The 17214-nt window shown below is 40.7% G+C and overlaps 2 protein-coding genes across 3 annotated transcripts in view; one reads left to right on the top strand and one right to left on the bottom strand.

Annotated features, from left to right (window-relative positions):
* The window catches only part of DROSHA (drosha ribonuclease III), a 1047543-nt gene that overhangs the window by 137992 nt on the left and 892337 nt on the right, over positions 1-17214 (top strand). The gene's annotated exons all lie outside the window — the stretch shown is intronic.
* LOC126048570 (cadherin-6) overlaps positions 1-17214 on the bottom strand; it is a 102430-nt gene that overhangs the window by 37197 nt on the left and 48019 nt on the right. For both annotated transcript variants that reach the window (XM_049823746.1, XM_049823747.1), the window contains exon 2: positions 11515-11889. In XM_049823746.1, coding sequence (XP_049679703.1) covers positions 11515-11742 — 228 coding nt within the window. In that variant the 5' untranslated portion in view covers positions 11743-11889. The remainder of the gene's footprint in view (positions 1-11514; positions 11890-17214) is intronic.

Raw genomic sequence — 17214 nt, 5'->3', positions numbered from 1 at the left:
TTATCAATTTCATCACTGAGAAAATGTTTTCTTTGGACTCATGAATTTTCAAGAATGGCTCTCAAAATTTCAAAAATTATATGATAGGCAAATATAGCACCTTCATTAAGGTATATGAACAAGTACATTTCTAATTCAGTGAAAACCTCTATTCTCCTGTGGGGGTAGGGGAGAAAGTATCTCAAAGAAGAACCAGGAAAAAAAAACAAACCAAACCAAAAAAACCCCCATGGCCTAATATCCAGAAATGTTTTTACTGGGATATAGTTGAATAAAACATCAGGCTGCTTCAGCAAGTAACAGCTTCTGACTACTCCCTGATGGATGCGCTTGAAAGCAAATGCTCATCCTTTGCTTACTGACAAAGGTGACCCTTTGATATTCTGAGCACTTGATGCTGACAATCAAATCCTGAAATATGTGTATGAATTTTATATGCTATATAAAAGTGTGTGTGGCAGGGAGGAAAGCAGGGGGATGGAGAAGGGAGGATATAGACAAACACTAAAATAAATGAGAACCCACATTCAGATTTAAATGAAGACTTAACAAGAAGGAAATTAATTCATATCCACAGGTTTAGTTGAGTCTTTAATCTATTTGCATGCCTGGATCATTTAGTTCTACAGTTCAGAAGCTGGGGAAAGGAAAAATATCTCCATGCTGTCGTGTTCCCTAGCTTTGTTTCTCAACAAAATTTGTGTCGTGTAAACAGATAATTAAGGATTTGTGTGAGACAGCAGGTACAATCTAAAAGGCTGTTCATTTAAATCTCAACAGGACCCTCCTGAGGAAGGCTGCTCAGCTAGGAATATGTTTATGGGAAACCTTAGCCGAGGCTGCCATTGAGTAGATTTTGCTTTCAAATGAGTATTCCTCCAAGTGCATTCATCAGGATGTAAAGGGATAACTCACGTGACTTGAATGCTGCAACAGAAGGATATAGGCCCTTTAGAAATGCCAGGCCAGGAAGGCACACAGGTGGATTAGCGAAATATCAGCTCAGGTAGATGGGGCTTTGCTTTGGAACAGGCCACAAATCAGTCAAGAGCTTGTGGGTAAGAGGACAGACCAACACAAGGCATCACGGTAGGCATCTGCTACAGACTGCCTGCTCAAAGAGATGAAGTAGATGAAACCTTCTTTAGACAGATGGCAGAAACTCTATGATTGCAGGCCATAGCACTCATGGGGGACTTTAATCATTCCAATGTTTGCTGGAAGGGCAATATGTCTGTGTGCAAGCAACCTAGTTTTCTGCAGAATGTCATAAGAGAATTTCTTGATCCAGGTGATTGATAAGTTGACCAGAGGATGCATTATGTTGGACCCATTACTCATGAATAAAGAAGAACTGCTCAGGGATGTGCAAGTGCAATTTGCCCACAGGCCCCAAAGATCCTTGAGCCTAGCAGAAAATTCTGGTGGAGTGAAGCATTATCCACAGCAGACAAAAACCAATAAATTAGGAGCCTTTTAAATAAATTGGACAAACTCACTTCTCTAGAGCAACATTGATGCATCTAAGGGTGGTGATATCATTGGGGAAGGTTCTCAAATTCCAAAAATAGGGAAAGTCACACTCATTCCAAAGAAGGGCAAGAAGAAGGATCTGGAAACTAGAGACTGGTCAGCTATACCTCAGTTCCAGGGAAGGTTATAAAGCAAATCTGCTTGGAAGATACATTCAGGTACATGAAGAAAAAGGTGATTTGGTACAACCAACATGGATTTAGTAGTGGAAAATCATGCTTAACTAACTTGATTGCCTTCCACGATGGCATGGATGGCACTATGGACAAGTAGAGAGCAGTGCATATTGCATGCCTTTAGCAAGACCTTTGACACAGTCTCCCATAGTACCCTGACAGACAAATCAGTGAGATATGGACTGGAAAAATGTCCAATAAGGTGGGTGGAAAATTGGCTGGATAGCCAAGCTCAAAGTGTTGTGATCTGTGATATGAAGTCTGACTGGTGGCTGATTACTAGTGATGTTCCTCAGGGGCTGATACTGGGGGTCAATGCTGCTTCATGTCTTTATTAATGACTCAAACGAAGGAATGCATCCTCAGCAGTTTTTCAAATCATAAAAAAAAGGGAGGTTGGTTGGGTGAAGCTCGGTCAATATTGAGAAGGTAGAGCTGCTATCTGGAGGGACCTCAACAGCCTGGAGAAATGGACTGATGGAAAACTCACGAAGTTCAGCACAGGCAAATGCAAAGTCCTGCATCTATGCTGGAATAATCCCTTGCAGCAGTACAGGCTGGATAGAAAACAGTTTTGCAGTGAAGTGTCTGGGCATTCTGGTAGACAAGAAATTGAATATGAATCTGCAGTGTGTCTTTGCTGAGAAGAAAGCCAACTTGTTTGTTTTAGCAAAAGTATAGCCTGTTGATTGAGGGCATTGATCATTCTCCTCCATTCAGAGTTTGTGAGAATACAACTGGAGTACTGCATCTAGTGTTGCGCCTTCTCTGTACAAGAAAGACATTAACATAGTGCAGTGAGTTTACAGAAGGGTCACCAAGAGGGTTAGGGGGGCTGGAGCATATGATGTATGAGGAGAGGAGAGAGAAATGGTTTTGTTTAGAATTAAGAAGAGAAGGCTTATTGTTGTTTACAGTTACCTATCGGGAGGGCGTAGAGAAGGCAGAACTTGAGAAGGCAGTGACAGGATGAGAGGCAATAGACACAAGTTGCAATGAGGATAATTCTGATTAGATATTGGGGGGGGGGGGGGGGGGGAGGGGAGAAAGGAGAGATGGTTAAGCACTGAGAGAAGTGCCCAGAGAAGTTGTGGAATTGCCATCCTTGGAAATACACAAAACTTGACCAGACACTGTCCTGAACAACATGCTCTAATTGGTTTGAGGAGGAGTCTAACCTTCTTTGAGGAGGGGGTTAGGCCAGGTAGCCTCTAGGGGTTTCTTAATTATTCTGTGATTCTATCTGGCAGGAGTGATATTCAGTCCCAGGCTTCAGGTAATAGTTCAAGATCCAACACCGCCTGTCTAGGAATGAGGGTTTATTTTGACTGGAGTGAGAATACTTGTGTCTATGCTTTCCCAATTATATCATATCTAGTATTCATGAAAGAAAAGAATTCTCTCTGCAGCACATATAATTGGTGTGATCCTATCACTCTAAATAATCTAAAAGGAATTTTTCATAAAATACTTTCTGTAGGTAAAATAATAGATATTTGCATGAGGTAGGTTTATCAAGTGAATGGTGTAGATCCTGACAGGCTTTGTTACTCGGAAATAGCATGAAGCTTAAGCACGCACCAGTTTACAATTACCATGAATATACATGCAAGAGTTTTCATCCACGGGGCATTAACTCTTTGCCCTCAGCCCCCTTGGCAGTTGTTATTCCCTATGTGTACAGGACATTCTGTGAGGAATTTTAGCAGTTGTAAGCAGCATTAACTCTGCTTTAAACAACTGACCTGAAATGTGTAAAACCACAGAAAGAGCATGGAGTGGAAAGAAACCATGAATGCTCTGACACCTGTGTTTGCATGCCTTTTAAATCCTCTGCCAGTGCCCCAATCAGCTTGATTGTAAGGGCTGCTAGGTAGAAGGAAGCATGTCATAGAGCCAAAGGTACAGTTATACTGTTTGGCCCTGTCTTTTAGAGAGACCTTAACCTTCCGTTAATGATAACATGATGCTAAACACAGAAGTTATAGAAATGACTTAACTTGATGTTGCCTTCCGACATGAAGATATAGTATGGGCAAAGCTGACAAACATGCTAAAGATGACTGAATGATCATTATGTGAGTCTGTGCGGGACAGTAAAACCTTCTTTGTTCCAATAGACATCTAATGGTGAAATATCGCCTGATGTTCCACAAAGAGACAAAGTAAGAAATAGTGCCAGATAGATGATATTCCTATACAGACAGGCCATTCCAGCTGAGCTCTTCTGGAGCCCGGCTCTGTACAGCACGGCATATGCAAGTTGGGGATACAGGGCTGCAGTCTTCATTGAATGATATGATTTCAAAATAAACATCTCAGAAAAGAAAACAGTGGGAATGATAGTTCTAGCATAAACATTTGCTGATCTGTTTTTCCCCTTCTCCTTTAATGTACATTTTTAACTCCCAGCTAACTCAGTGTTGTATTTCTTTACAACCTTTGTTGTTCTGGGTTTTTTCCTGAAATTACAGAGAAGAGAGAAAGGATTGATATTTTTCCTTTCTCCTTTCCTTCCAGAGGGTGATTCTTCCCTTTCCTTCATCTGCTACCTCAGACTTTCATAACTACAAGCTTCACTGAATCCTCCAGTACTTGCAAGTGCATGCTGAGGTTTGTTTCACCCCATTAATGGTGAAAGCAAGCCACAGTCTGCATTAGCGCATACGGATCAACAGTAGGTATTCACATCACAACACATTTTCAGTTTGTGTTTTGAAATGTTACACTGACTGGCCACAGCTCTCAATCTGCTGCTGCCCCACTGTGAACCTATGTTCACCAGTGAGAGAAACAGCAGCAAAAGAAAAAGGGAGTCACAGACAATACGAGTTTCATTTAATAAAGAGATTTCTCCAAGTTTTATGGTTTAATATTTTTGGTGAGCTAAGTGTAAACAACAAATGGTGGAGTAACAAGGGTTCTTTGTCTTGAACTTGAAAAGGGGATTTTTTTTAGCTGTCGCTAGCCTGCAAGTTCTATATTCATGACATTGCAGCTTTATAGTGAGGACTTTACTGTGCTATACAAACAAATAAGAAAATGGCAATCATGTCTCCAAAGACCAGTGATCTAAGTAACCCAAAATAAAGCATGAACTTCACCTGCAGTCTCTGCTTGGGGAGGAAGATTAATGTATTCAGCTGTTTTTCTATAGCTAGAAGTCTAAGGATACACAATTCAGGAAGACATGCTGATTGCTAACAAGAGGAGGAAAGGATGATCTGTGAAAAGATGTGTCCCAAAATGTAAGCACTGGTACGAGCAGGTCATTAGCATATGGGAAACAAAATTCTCTAGTTCAGGGCACAAAAAATGAAAAATAAGAATTAACAGAAATACTGGCTTGAGGGTCCCAGGATTTGCTTTCTTCTCTAGGTGAAATAGGAAGAAGGGGAGGAGGTTATGTACTGTTACACTGTAAGTACCATCATGTGCCATAATGGAGAAAATGTGGTATGTTTGAAACAGATGGTTGTAAGGCTCTTATATTGTGTAATATATTTGGATACAAGCATGATGCCAAATAGATTCACAATTATGATGATCGTAAACATTAACCATGTTATATTTCCTGCCTTTTCATTTTCTGAATAACATTCTTGCCCATCCCACCCATTTCTCATTATCTCCTTTCTTAGCCCCCATATGACAGTTTAAAATCTGCAAGCTGTTTCTGGATTGTCATCCTGGGCCTCTAACCTCTCAACTGTCCCTCATTTCAGAGTTATCTCTATTCCACAGAGACCGGCAGTACAGAGAACTTCTATCAGCGCCAGTAAATCTTTCAAAGAGGAATATAAGACAAGTGTGTGTATGTGTGTGCAATTCAATATAGGAATGAAGGGCACTTGGGAAAGTCAAGTGGTGGAACATAAAATATGAATGATGGATGAGGAATAAAGGAAGTGCAGATGCACCACGGCATTTGTTCTACCTTTTAAGAGAATGACAAGTATTCAGCCTATTGAAGCGGGAGGCAAGTGACCTAATCATTTAAACGGAGGGGGGAAAGGGGCTAAGAACTCCGATTTTTTTTTTTTTTTTTTAAATCTCAGTTTAGAAATTTCTGACTTTCAGCTGTGCATAAGGTCATTTAGCCTCCCTGTACATCAGTTTCCTCATGTGTAAAAGGCTGGTCTTAATGCTCCTTTCACCACAAAGTTAAACATATCATTGCAATTAACTAATATTGGTACATGTAACAGACCCTGTGACTTTCTTGTCAGGAGCAAGGGCAGAAGTGCCATAAATGGCCCACAAAAGTCCTATGCCCTGCTAAGAGAGAAGTTCCTCTGCAGAGGGTGATGCAGCCTGCCAAGGACCACAGCACCCTCACACAGATGGTGTGCTGGAGGGAGCCTACATTTGGAAGAGTGCAAAACTTTAGTCCTTCTCCTTCTGCATGGTAAAGGGTGTGGAAGTCCTCCGAGAGGCACAGCATAAAGTCAAATTTTGTGTGTATATTTAGTTGTGGAAGAAGACTGTTGAGAACTTGCCAGCAACAGGGGTCCAGCCCAGAGCCTTGTGTACACTGTGGGCACTGCTGCAACCCACAGAGCACCTCAGATTGACTGATGCAACCTAAGGATGACTGACAGCTGCCTTCAGTTTTGCTGTGAGCCACTTCAAGCCCAGGAACTGTTCAGGACTGGGAGCTCATTCAGACTTAAAACCTGGCTCTTGGGCTGCCAGTTCTCCTGGAAGCCGAGTGCAGAATCTAGACCCAGAGAAAGGATATTCTGAGCATCAAAAAAAAAAAATTGAGAACTGTTTTGAGGAGAATCCCTGAATAAATAGGAGTTACAAGTGGAACTTTTAATTTTAGGCCTTGGAAAGATAACAAATAGTCACTGTCTTTGGAATAGGAAACTGAAGACATCAGGTGTAGATCATAGTGCAAGTTACAAGGTAAAGAAAACAAACAGTGAGCAAGTGTTTGCCAATACAACTGCATAAAGGATGTTTAAAGTGCAGATGGGAAAAATGATGTTAGTTTGACTTTTCACATCTTGTTTTTTGAGGGAAGCAAAAGTTTTGACAATAAGTACAGACTGCTAGTGTACTAAAGATCTTTGAGAAAGTGAAGGCTTCTCTTGCTAGTTATCACGTCATCCAATTAAGATATAACACCTTTTAACCACTGGAGTAATGTGACACATTATTGCTTCAAATGCTGAAAATGCATGGACAGTATTACATGACAATAATTTTCCTTGTTTAAATAGCCCCTTGTGTGTGCTCACAGCCAGATATTTTTGTCTCAGTATGTGACTTAGTCCCATTACTTGCAATGGTTTGGAGAGATTCTACCTTTTGTTTGATTTGCTTCTGGTGAAATACGCTGCAAAGAACGGTTCTGCTTGCCTTCAGAATAGCTGTAGCCAGAAGTAAAATCAGGCAAAAGAAAGAAACACAGTACTGAAACTATATTGTAATGCGATGCCATTTAATTCATCCCCTCCCCCTCCAAAGCAGGATCAACAGTACCTTAAACCATTCCTGACAGAGGGGAATTTATTTTTCCCAGTGGTTCGTTCAACACCAGACAAAAGGATTCTGGTTTTGCCTACAGTAATGCAGTATCCTCTCTGCTTTGCCCAGTCACATAGCAGCAGGACTTTGACTTTATCTTCTTTGAAAAATGGAGTTGTCAGCAGAGGATGATTGTTTATGATGGGTTGTACAGGTAGTAACATCAGATAGCTTCCAGGCAAGCATACTGCTTGAACTATATGAACATCAGTAAGACATAGCAAAAATGAAAATTATGTCTGGAAGTTTCCTTTTAGTGCCGGACAGAGAAAGTGTTACAAAACTGTTCCCCAGTTGTGCCTGTTGTTATCAGGAAAGCAAGCTGCTTCTTTCCACTGCAGGCTGCCAGAAGCTGTTTCTAGGTTAATGAGTAAGATTTAAGACTTGCTCAGATCTTTCTTTAGTCTAAAAAAAAGCGGCATCCTATCCCTTTACATAACAATGATTTGTAGGTTTGTGCTCTAACAAGACCACTCAGTGATGGATGCCAGTACATGGATTTTATGTAGCCAATGGGACAGCCATGCAAAGACATCAAGAGCATAAAAATGGTAGCTATACCTTTGAGTATAATCTTGGAACAAGGCAGATTTTTTTTCTCTTTTGCCCAGGAATATCTGAAGACCTCTAGGGAACGTAGCATATATTTCTATATACAGCTTCATTATTTACAAGTGATTTAGAGATGCATTCACACCAGTTCTTTAAAATTGTACTAAGCAGCCACAGGTACAACTAGATCTCTTTTAAAACCGACCTCAGATGTGGCAGATTTTGGATAGGCAGTAGTGCTGGGCACTTCCCTACTTTGATGCTCATGTGATCCTTTTATTTTATTTTGGGATTGAGTCCCTGCCAAGTGCCATAATTTCTGAACCAGAAAAAAAGATATCTTCAGGTTAAAATGTCACTGTGCCCATCAATCACACTTCAATGAATAGCTGTAGTTCACAAGTTATTCAGCAGTGCAATGAATAATTCTAGTCTAGAACTTTTCTGCAAGTTCCTTATATTATTATGTCTGAGACTAACCAAGACTGGAGGTGTCAATTTCTACTCTTTTTAAAAGGCTTTATTTCATGAATATACAGGGATGAAAATCAGGAATAAAAGAACTGGATAATAAAGTGATGGATCTGGTGTCAGAGCCACAGAATACAATCAACTCGTCTTGATAACACTGGGAGCTTCTTGTTGGCACCCACATACTCTTGTCCAGTGTGATACAGCAACATATTTGGGCTGACAGTAAAATGCGTAGCAGACAAAACTGGGGAGCACTTTTTAATAGCTGACAGTACCCATGGGTACCAAAAAAGGGCTACTTTGTCTCATGTGTGCTTAGGCAATTATTTTCTAAAGGATGGAAAGCATTTGGGTTTATTGGATATAGAGTATACGGGGTATGAATCACAGTAGTGCTCTGGTCCATGACTTGGATGATGCTTCAGCATGTCTTCAGTACTGCCTTCAGCTCTATCTTCAGAGAGATTACCTTTCTTTTTTATTATCTCAAACCTGAAAGCATTCCCCTTCACTTTTCTTCCCCTTCTGTCTAAAACTACTATGATATAAATGTGGGTTTTGTAGAATAAGCAGTTACAGGATTTTACAAGTGCAATTTGGGCAGTTTATAGAAATAAGGCTGTTAGAATCTTTCACAGCAGACTTCTTATATCTCAAATTTTGATGTAGATGTTTGAATTAAACAGATGCTAATAAATGAAAAGACAAAAGTAAAACCAGCCCAAGTAAAAGATTTTTTTTTTTCTTGTAGCTTATATGGAATCACTTTTTACAATTATAATGTTAACGCCCATCAGCTTTAACCACTATACACAAAAAACCCAGAAGATCTGGGTGTGACTGCTTATACAGTAAGACATAAGCACAACTCCCCTTGACATACATATATTGCTATTTTTTAAAAAGATTTTTCTGTTCACATTTCTTTATGTTATAAGAAAATAAAAGGACTATAACAAAATATTCTTACATTTTTGGTTCATAGTAAAGGTTAACATTTAGTCCTCTGAGAAAAAATATGCTTCATAAACATGTTCATTATCCTCATTTGCCCACACCAATCAAGTTTAATTGCTCAGTTAAATTGCCTGGTTACCTCAACCTGGAGACATTCAGCTGTTTCTATCATTTATCCTCACACCAATATGCAACTTTCTCTAATAATAAATGGCTGCTCTTCCATGCCTCTTGGCTAATTGTTCAATTACAAGGGTGTGAGCAGTTCTGACATTTGAAAGACGTGTGAAAGGCCACTTGTGAACAGCCCAGGAACACAGAATCAATGACATTTATACATTACGTGTTGTTTCTATGCTTTGTAATAGTATATAAAGTAACGATAGGTAGAAGAACAATTTTTAAAAATAACTTCCACATTTTTTTCTCTCTCAATGACTCCAGTTCAAACTTTCTTGGTTTTCTGGTTGAACTAGACCATTATTTAACTGTCTCTCAGCAAACTCATCCTACAGGAATATTTGCTCCCCCATCAGTCCCTCTGAAGCCAACAGCTTCTACTCCAATTCTGCAGTGGAGAGAATAGGGGACTTGAGGCTGAGCAGGTTTAATGTCAAAATTCACAGTGAAAATGACAGGCTGTAGGACTCACCTCAGGACCACATGCTTCATATTTGGAGAAAGAGATCCCCACTACCCTGCCCCCCCGAGTAGACTGTGGAACAGGAGAGTGTATGGAGGACTGCTGTCTTTTAATTGCTTTCCTTTTTTTTTCCTTGACTCCATTTTTCTTACCTGTTGGGTTTTTTTCCTTTACTGTCTCATCTTCTGTTTTTATTTGTGCTTTCTTTAGGTAACCTTTTTCTCGCTACTCCTATCCTCTACTGCCATTTGATGTCCCTTTCCCCTCCTCAATCTTGATTCCTCTTTGTAAAGTTTCCTCTCCTTCCACCTCTGCCTTTCTAGTTCTTCTCTCTTACTCTCTTCTGGCTTTTTTTTCTTACCCTCTTATCTTCCTTCTCTACTTCTTCTCTCTGTGGACTCTCTGCCTTTGGCTTTTTCCTGTAGATTGGGCTCAATGGTACCCTTCATGAATGCTGATTATTCTGGTCGGAGCTCTATGAGTATTACACCAGCTGAGTAGCTCTTCATTTCAATCATGCCTTGCAGCCATTTAGCAGGAAAGGAGTGTCGCATCCAACTTTGACTGACAGCTGATTGGCAGGCAAGAAAAGCAGCCACCATCCCTCATGGGAAAGCTCAGAAGCTTGCAGAGGGAGATAAAATGTCAAACCACTGTGATCTGCAGCCTTTGCTAAAAGGCTTGAGAGATCAAACTAGTTCAGACACAATCCCATTTTAGTTTGGAAAACTAAGCTGTATTGTTTCTGCTTTGAATGTCATCATCAATAGCATAATTACTGCATTCTGCAAGAGAGACTCCTATAGACTATGGCACCTTGGGCAGTATAGACTCTCTCTAGACTTACCACAGGTGCATCAGCTCTACAATTCACATAAAGGTTGTTACCTACATGGGGGTCTGCTGCTCAGGGAGATGGATCTTCTCAGAGTTAAGCTGTGAGTTTTATTTTTTTTTTAATTATTATTTTTTACAGACAGTTTTCTAACTGTCAGCATGCTTTGAGCTTAGAAATTTTCAGCTGTCTGTTGCTTCTTAGTCTATAAGCACAGCGTGCTTCAACTCTTTGTAATAGCATGGCTTGTGGTATTAAGGTCATGTCACAGAGTCCTCAGTGGCGCCACAAAACCTCATCAGAAAATGGCTGCAGCATTGTTGTGTGCAGTGGGGAATAAAAAGGGAAATGGTTGCCTTTTTCTGGGTAGAGAGAATCCTTACCAAAATATGGGTACTGTGAATCCCAAATATCTTGGATGAAAACCTCTTCTGGTTTATATAGTTTGACTCTAGCAAAATTAATGAGCATGAGGGAAAATGCATATTACATTTTAAAGCTAAAAATGTGGCTTAGACAACCGTATAATTAAGCTGCATTATTTCCAGACAAAAAGAATACGGAAAATCTTTAACATAATTGTGCATGATTGGCCATGGGTTTGCTGGTTAAATGAGGAACTTCCTGTTGTTGATTACAATTTGAAGCTGAAGTGTACTAACCTTTCCGCTGAATTACTCCTCAGCAGGAGCTGGGCAGATAGGAAGGCGAACTAAAAGTTGTAGCAGGCATTGTTCTTACCTACTTGCTACTGCTGGCCTTCCAGCACTTCTAAAATCAAAGCATAGATGTGTATGAAAGAATCTTACCTTGCCAACATATTGGTAGTCAGTTCCTGTGTATTCCTCCAATAAAAAGAACTGATTCCACATCCAGCTCCTTTTGGAACGATGGAGGTCTCGCCTGCTGTTTCCAGACAATACCAAAACCTTTTCCTTTTCTGGAAAGCCACTAGTCCTTTTGGATAATGGAGTTAAGAAACTTTGGTGGGGCTGACCAGCCCAAAACAGCAGCCAGAAGCAATGGTAAGTTCTCATCACGGCAACACAAGGGGGTCTAAATAACGACTTTTTGTCTTGTCCTCAAACTAACCTACTTTACTGCATTGAATCCAATCTCATGCCGTCTTCCTTCCTTAAATAGTCTTTGCAGTCTCAAAGGATCTCTGAAAAGAAAAATAACAACTTTTTGAGCATTTTCAAAGGTTTTTAACATTCATCACTCAGTAAAAAAGTCCAAAAAGTAGAAAAGTAATAGTGATTGTTGAAAAGCTGGGCTGTTTCTGGTTAAAAACGTTGCAAGTGGTCCTTCAAATAATCTGAGTGAATCTATATTGAGTAGGAGGAAGGAGTCCCAATTGGGTTTGTGGATTTCGGCGGGGGGGTCCCCCCCTTTAACTCCATTTACTTCCATTCATTGACTAAGGCAAACTGGGCATTTGTCTTTTTACTGCCTGAACATTGGGGTGTAACAACTGATTAGTTTCTGACTGGGGATCTTGATGAGGTTACCTTACTAAGTCAAAGAAGGGCTAGCAAGAATGCACACTGTCTTCCCAGGAGGCATTCTGTTGCTATAGTTATGGGATGAAGAGCCTGGACTTAGATAACTCCAGGATTGTTCCCTCACATTTAAGAAGTTTTGCCTTTGACTTCATTTAGGAAGTGTCAGGTAAAAAGGTTAGTGAAAGAAACGTCCATATTTGTCAATATGTCACACATACTACACTTGTTTGCTACTGCGTAGGAAGTTAAGTGGACATTTTGGTTTTCTCAGTTACCTACTGCCAGAGTTCTGTACTGAATTTAGGTTCTTTAGATACATAGTTATATATGTAAATGTTTTCATTAATAACTTCTAAAAAGAAAAAAATTCAGCCAGTTCATCACTACCTGTGGGTTCTTGCTAGCTACTGCTTCCTACTATTATTAACACTAAATATCTGTGCACCTACAAAATAGTTATGAAAATGATCCTATCTCTGAAGACTGCATGATTTTCATAATGAAAAAAGCTATACATACAGTACCACAGTGTAATGGGGACAGTTCCGTTTTTAAAAAAGTTGAAAGCTTCTGTTCAGGAAGAAGAAATTACACTATGTGTTTCAGGTAACAGGTTATGCAAAATGCCTAATGAAGAGCTCTGGATCATTTTATAATGTGAAAAAATCAGAACTAGTTTACAGAAACATTCCACAACATATAGTTTTTATAAACACTTTGTTAAATTTTTAGTCCAAACAGATCCATACTCTTATAGAAGGATCATTTGATTAATTTTCATTTGGTTTCACACAGATGGTCTTTGGAAAAGTTATTTTTTTCAATATTCTGATCAAAAAGCAAGAAATCATTCTGAACCAGCTCAAAATTCAACACAGCATCTCTCAATTTTTGTAAATAAAGATTGTGGAATGATAGTCTGACTATATCAAATTGAAAACAGAAAATTTTTTTATTTTTATTCTGTAAGCATTTCACACAGTGCTACTTGCATCGTATTCTATATCAAAGGCCAATTTTTTCCCTATATCATGTGTGTTTGTTTTTTAACGGTGTAAATCAGGCAGAATTTAGCCTTTGAGCTACACTGATGGAGTCAACGCATTTACAATGCCTCAGGTTAGCCACTCTTCTGGTTATCATTGTTTTTAGTAATAAATTGTATAAAATAACCTCAAGTCTCTTAGAGTTCTTCTTAGTAAATCATTTTCTATAAAGAAATATCACTTAGCTTTTAGATGGATAGTAGGTAATGGAACGGGGCTGTTCAGACAATATTGTTTTACTGCTTCACAAGGTAAAATACTGTAAAAAGGTAACTTCTGGGTGAGGAGTCAGTTTTTCAGCATTAAGAGGAAGAATGGAGAAGGTACAATTAATTCTGAAGTAGTGTAATTTCCTCCGGAGAAGAGGGAAAGTTTCTAGTTCACTGTCACTAATGTCAGTGAACTTTCTGTAGGTAAAAACAACTCTGTCCTGCAGGTCATGGGAGCTGCGTCCACAAAAGGCTTTGGGTGTTGTGAGATAGACAGTGACACCTAAGTGTCTACACGCATACATATAAACATTAACACACACACACACACACACACACACACAGAGATAAAACAGCAAGAACAGAACCAGTGCCGACCACAAGAGGATCTTCACAGAGGAGGAACAGAAAAAGCCAGCATGACTGAGCTTTACAATGTGTTCAACGACTGCCTTCAGTACAATTCATGGAGCGCCGGCAAATAAACAGGCAGGTCGCTAGAAGGGGACACGGGGAGATTCGGGCACTGGGCTAGGGAGAGCCGAGGTGGCCTTAAGTCTCTCCCAGTTTACAGTCTCTCTTACCCTCCTCCTGCACCCTTCCGACCTGCGTAGGGTCTTGTCCTTTACGGCTCTGCCAACACCCACTCCTCGGAGCCCCGGCTGAGCGGAGTCTGTTCTGGTGGGCATATTCCCTGGCGTGATACGAAAGAGGAGATTATGTCTCACCCAATATCTCTGACTTCATTTTCTTGCCAGGTTGGTTTGTGGGGAGGCTGGGCCTGCCCAGGTGAGTTAATTAGTGCCCCGGGCAGCAGCAGCCCTGGCGAGCTGGCACGTAACAGCAGCCCGGCTGTCGTGCTCTGCGCTCGCAGCGCAGACGTGAAAAGACGGACGAGGCGGTAGCTCCGGCTGTGCGCAGGCGGCTTGCCTTATCAGGGAGGCAGGGGCTGAGGTAGGGAGCGCAGCATACGAGCAAACCTATTATTTTGCTATTAGTGAAGTCCGCATGGATTGCTGAGGCGTGAGGGAGCGAAAATCATCACTCGACAGGCTCCCCAGCGCTCGTCTCATTACCCCTATGGCCAAACCCCACAGTGGGGCTCCATACCTCTGCTCCTGCACGTAACGTTTCCTGAGCGGTGCTGCCTGGAGCAGCGCTACCTAGACAGGACTTGCGCCAGCCTTTTAAAGGATCTGTCCTTCAAATGCCAACTGCCAGGAAACAATTATTCTTGTGGGGGAATTTTCTGCGCTTGAAGTCAGCTATATTTCACAGCTCTGATGTCATGGGAGAGGTTTTATAGTGGCTCATGCTGAAATATAGCTCATGAGAATGATATCATAGCTGTGAAATACAGCCTTTTACTCTTCTCTGCGGAGATGTGTCCAAAATGCTGAAATAAGGGCATGATCCCGTAACGTCCTTCTTGACTGGGTAGTCTTCACTAAGCAGCAGAGCAGCTAAGCCCCGGCAGCTTCCCTGTGCGTGGCAAGAGAGGAGACACACGTCTACAGACCTCGGCTGAAGCGTGCAACTGGGGTAAGTACCAACTGAAGGCCAGGACGTCTTTGCCCTGTAGGTGCTGATAACTGGTTTATGGGTCATAGTGATAAATTCAGTTGAGTGAATAAAAAGGACGGGAGCACTATACTCTGGGCTGAGCCTTTAGTAAAGAGTGAGCTCCTGTGGCTCTTAAATGCCATTTTGCGCTCCACTCCCAATGTCTCGTGCTCCAGAGAGGTCTCTGCAATGTAATAGCTTTTCTCGTGCAATCTCCTTTCTTTATTTTGAAAGCAAGCCATTCACCAGGGATATTTTACTTTCTTTAAATGTAGGTGTGAAAATGTAATTGATGGGACCTAAAATTTCTTTGGTTTCTTCACACCGCACAAAGACAGGCAATAAGACAAAAGGGGCGCTTTAAACATGGCATTTCTCTCAAACATCAGCTGGTCAGCTGGTTGGGGAACTTGCTGTGTTAATCAGCTCTCAGGAGTGAAAAACAATTTTACTGTACAACAGCCTCAGCCAACTGGCTTAGCTCTGTCAGCTCAAATGTATAGCAAATCGGGGCTTTTTACAGGAGAAGAAGGAATCTGCATACCCAAGCTTAAAAATACTCCCAGTCTAACTTTAAGTATGATGATTGTTAACTTAAAAGCAATGTCACTTGCAGTCACAGAACTGTCTTCGGTGTGACAAGTCATAGATTTAAAGTTTATGCTCATGCTTCTTTGAAGGATCAAAACCTCAGACAATTGCTTAATCACTATAAATATCAACTTACTTCAAAATGATTTCCCCTAGGTGATGATATTCATAGTCAACCTTTCTAGTCACCCTTTATTCCAGTATCTCATTAATGTAGGTAATGTCTTAATGCCACCAATGTGAGAATTCAGTGCAAATTTACACCTTTCCAGAGAAATACTTAATTATTTCAACTATAAATCAAAGAGGCAATGTGTCCATTGGAGTCATTCCTATGAATCAGGGAGCTCTGCCTTGGAGATGCCTTTCTGGCACAGCAACAGGCATCGGGTGCAGGTTCTTGACGTGAGGAAGCCCAAAGAGGTTCCACCTCCGCCCCCACTCAGCACTGTGGGTTGTGCTGCTCTTCCTAGTTGCTGGTTAAATAAACCAGACTAGCAAAGAGCCTTCCCATGAGAGGCATCAGCAAGGAGAAGGAAAACTTTTTTTTTTCATTCCATTCTGTTGAGCCCCATAGTACTCCCTCCATCAACAGAGTCTCAGAAGAATATGTTCTATAAAGTATCCTAGACTCTGGATTTGAGCATAATTTCTTTTCAGATCCCATGCATTCAGTTACGTTTCTGTATGTATTTATACATCTCGGACCTTACAGGCTGCTGACTATTAGATTTTAAATAGCCTCTAAATATGCCAACAACCATCAGCGTCTCTAAAGTTTCTGACATAACGTTTATTCAAACAGAAGTGCCAGTATAATAGATCTTTTATTCCTTAATCATTTAGGCACAGTTTCATTGTTTGAGGGTTGGGTGCAAAGCTTCACACATTAGGGTTAAGGTCCATTAGTACACTGGATTGAACATTAATTGTATTTTCAAGAATTGGTAATATAATGTTATTCTCACACCGAGACTGAATGAGGAGGTGAAAGTTAATAGATGATGTGGCATAGTAATTTAGGAAACTGAACATGGGAAATGATACTGATGTACCTGGTTGAGTGTAATATGAATCTGAAAATTCAACTAACAGGAATAGTTAGTTTTGGGTTGGGATTTTGTGTGTGTGTGTGTGTGGGGGGGGGTGTTCCATTTGTGTGACACAATAAACTGCATCCATCCTCATGGAGATTGCTTAGGTTCTTGGGGAAAAACGCACAAAGACAGAGAATAGACCCTCTTCTCTCATTCTAGCAGATTACAGTATAAATGCACCAGTGTATGTGCCTTTACTGCCCCCAAATCAGGTCTGATTTATGGTTGTTGGTGGAAATATGCAGACTAGTCCCTGGCTTCACTAACAGACATATTATATGAAGTGTCTACCACCATCTTTGGAAGAAAAGGAGGGTTCTTCCCTGGAAGCTTTAATTTACATTTAATTTTGTAGAAGATGTGGAGATGCACTGAAAATATTCTGATACCGTATCTTCTAGATGCTCAGCCAGCCAGCACCAACTGGGTTTGCCAGGCAAACTGACCCTGCTTAAATCCCAAACAATGCTCCAGGGCAAACTGCCAGCCACAGTAACT

Source organism: Accipiter gentilis, chromosome 20, assembly GCF_929443795.1.
Source record: "Accipiter gentilis chromosome 20, bAccGen1.1, whole genome shotgun sequence".
In the NCBI taxonomy this organism is placed as follows: Eukaryota; Metazoa; Chordata; class Aves; order Accipitriformes; family Accipitridae; genus Astur; species Astur gentilis.
The sequence above is the reverse complement of the archived record's forward strand: the minus strand, read 5'-3'. Positions and strand labels throughout refer to the sequence as shown.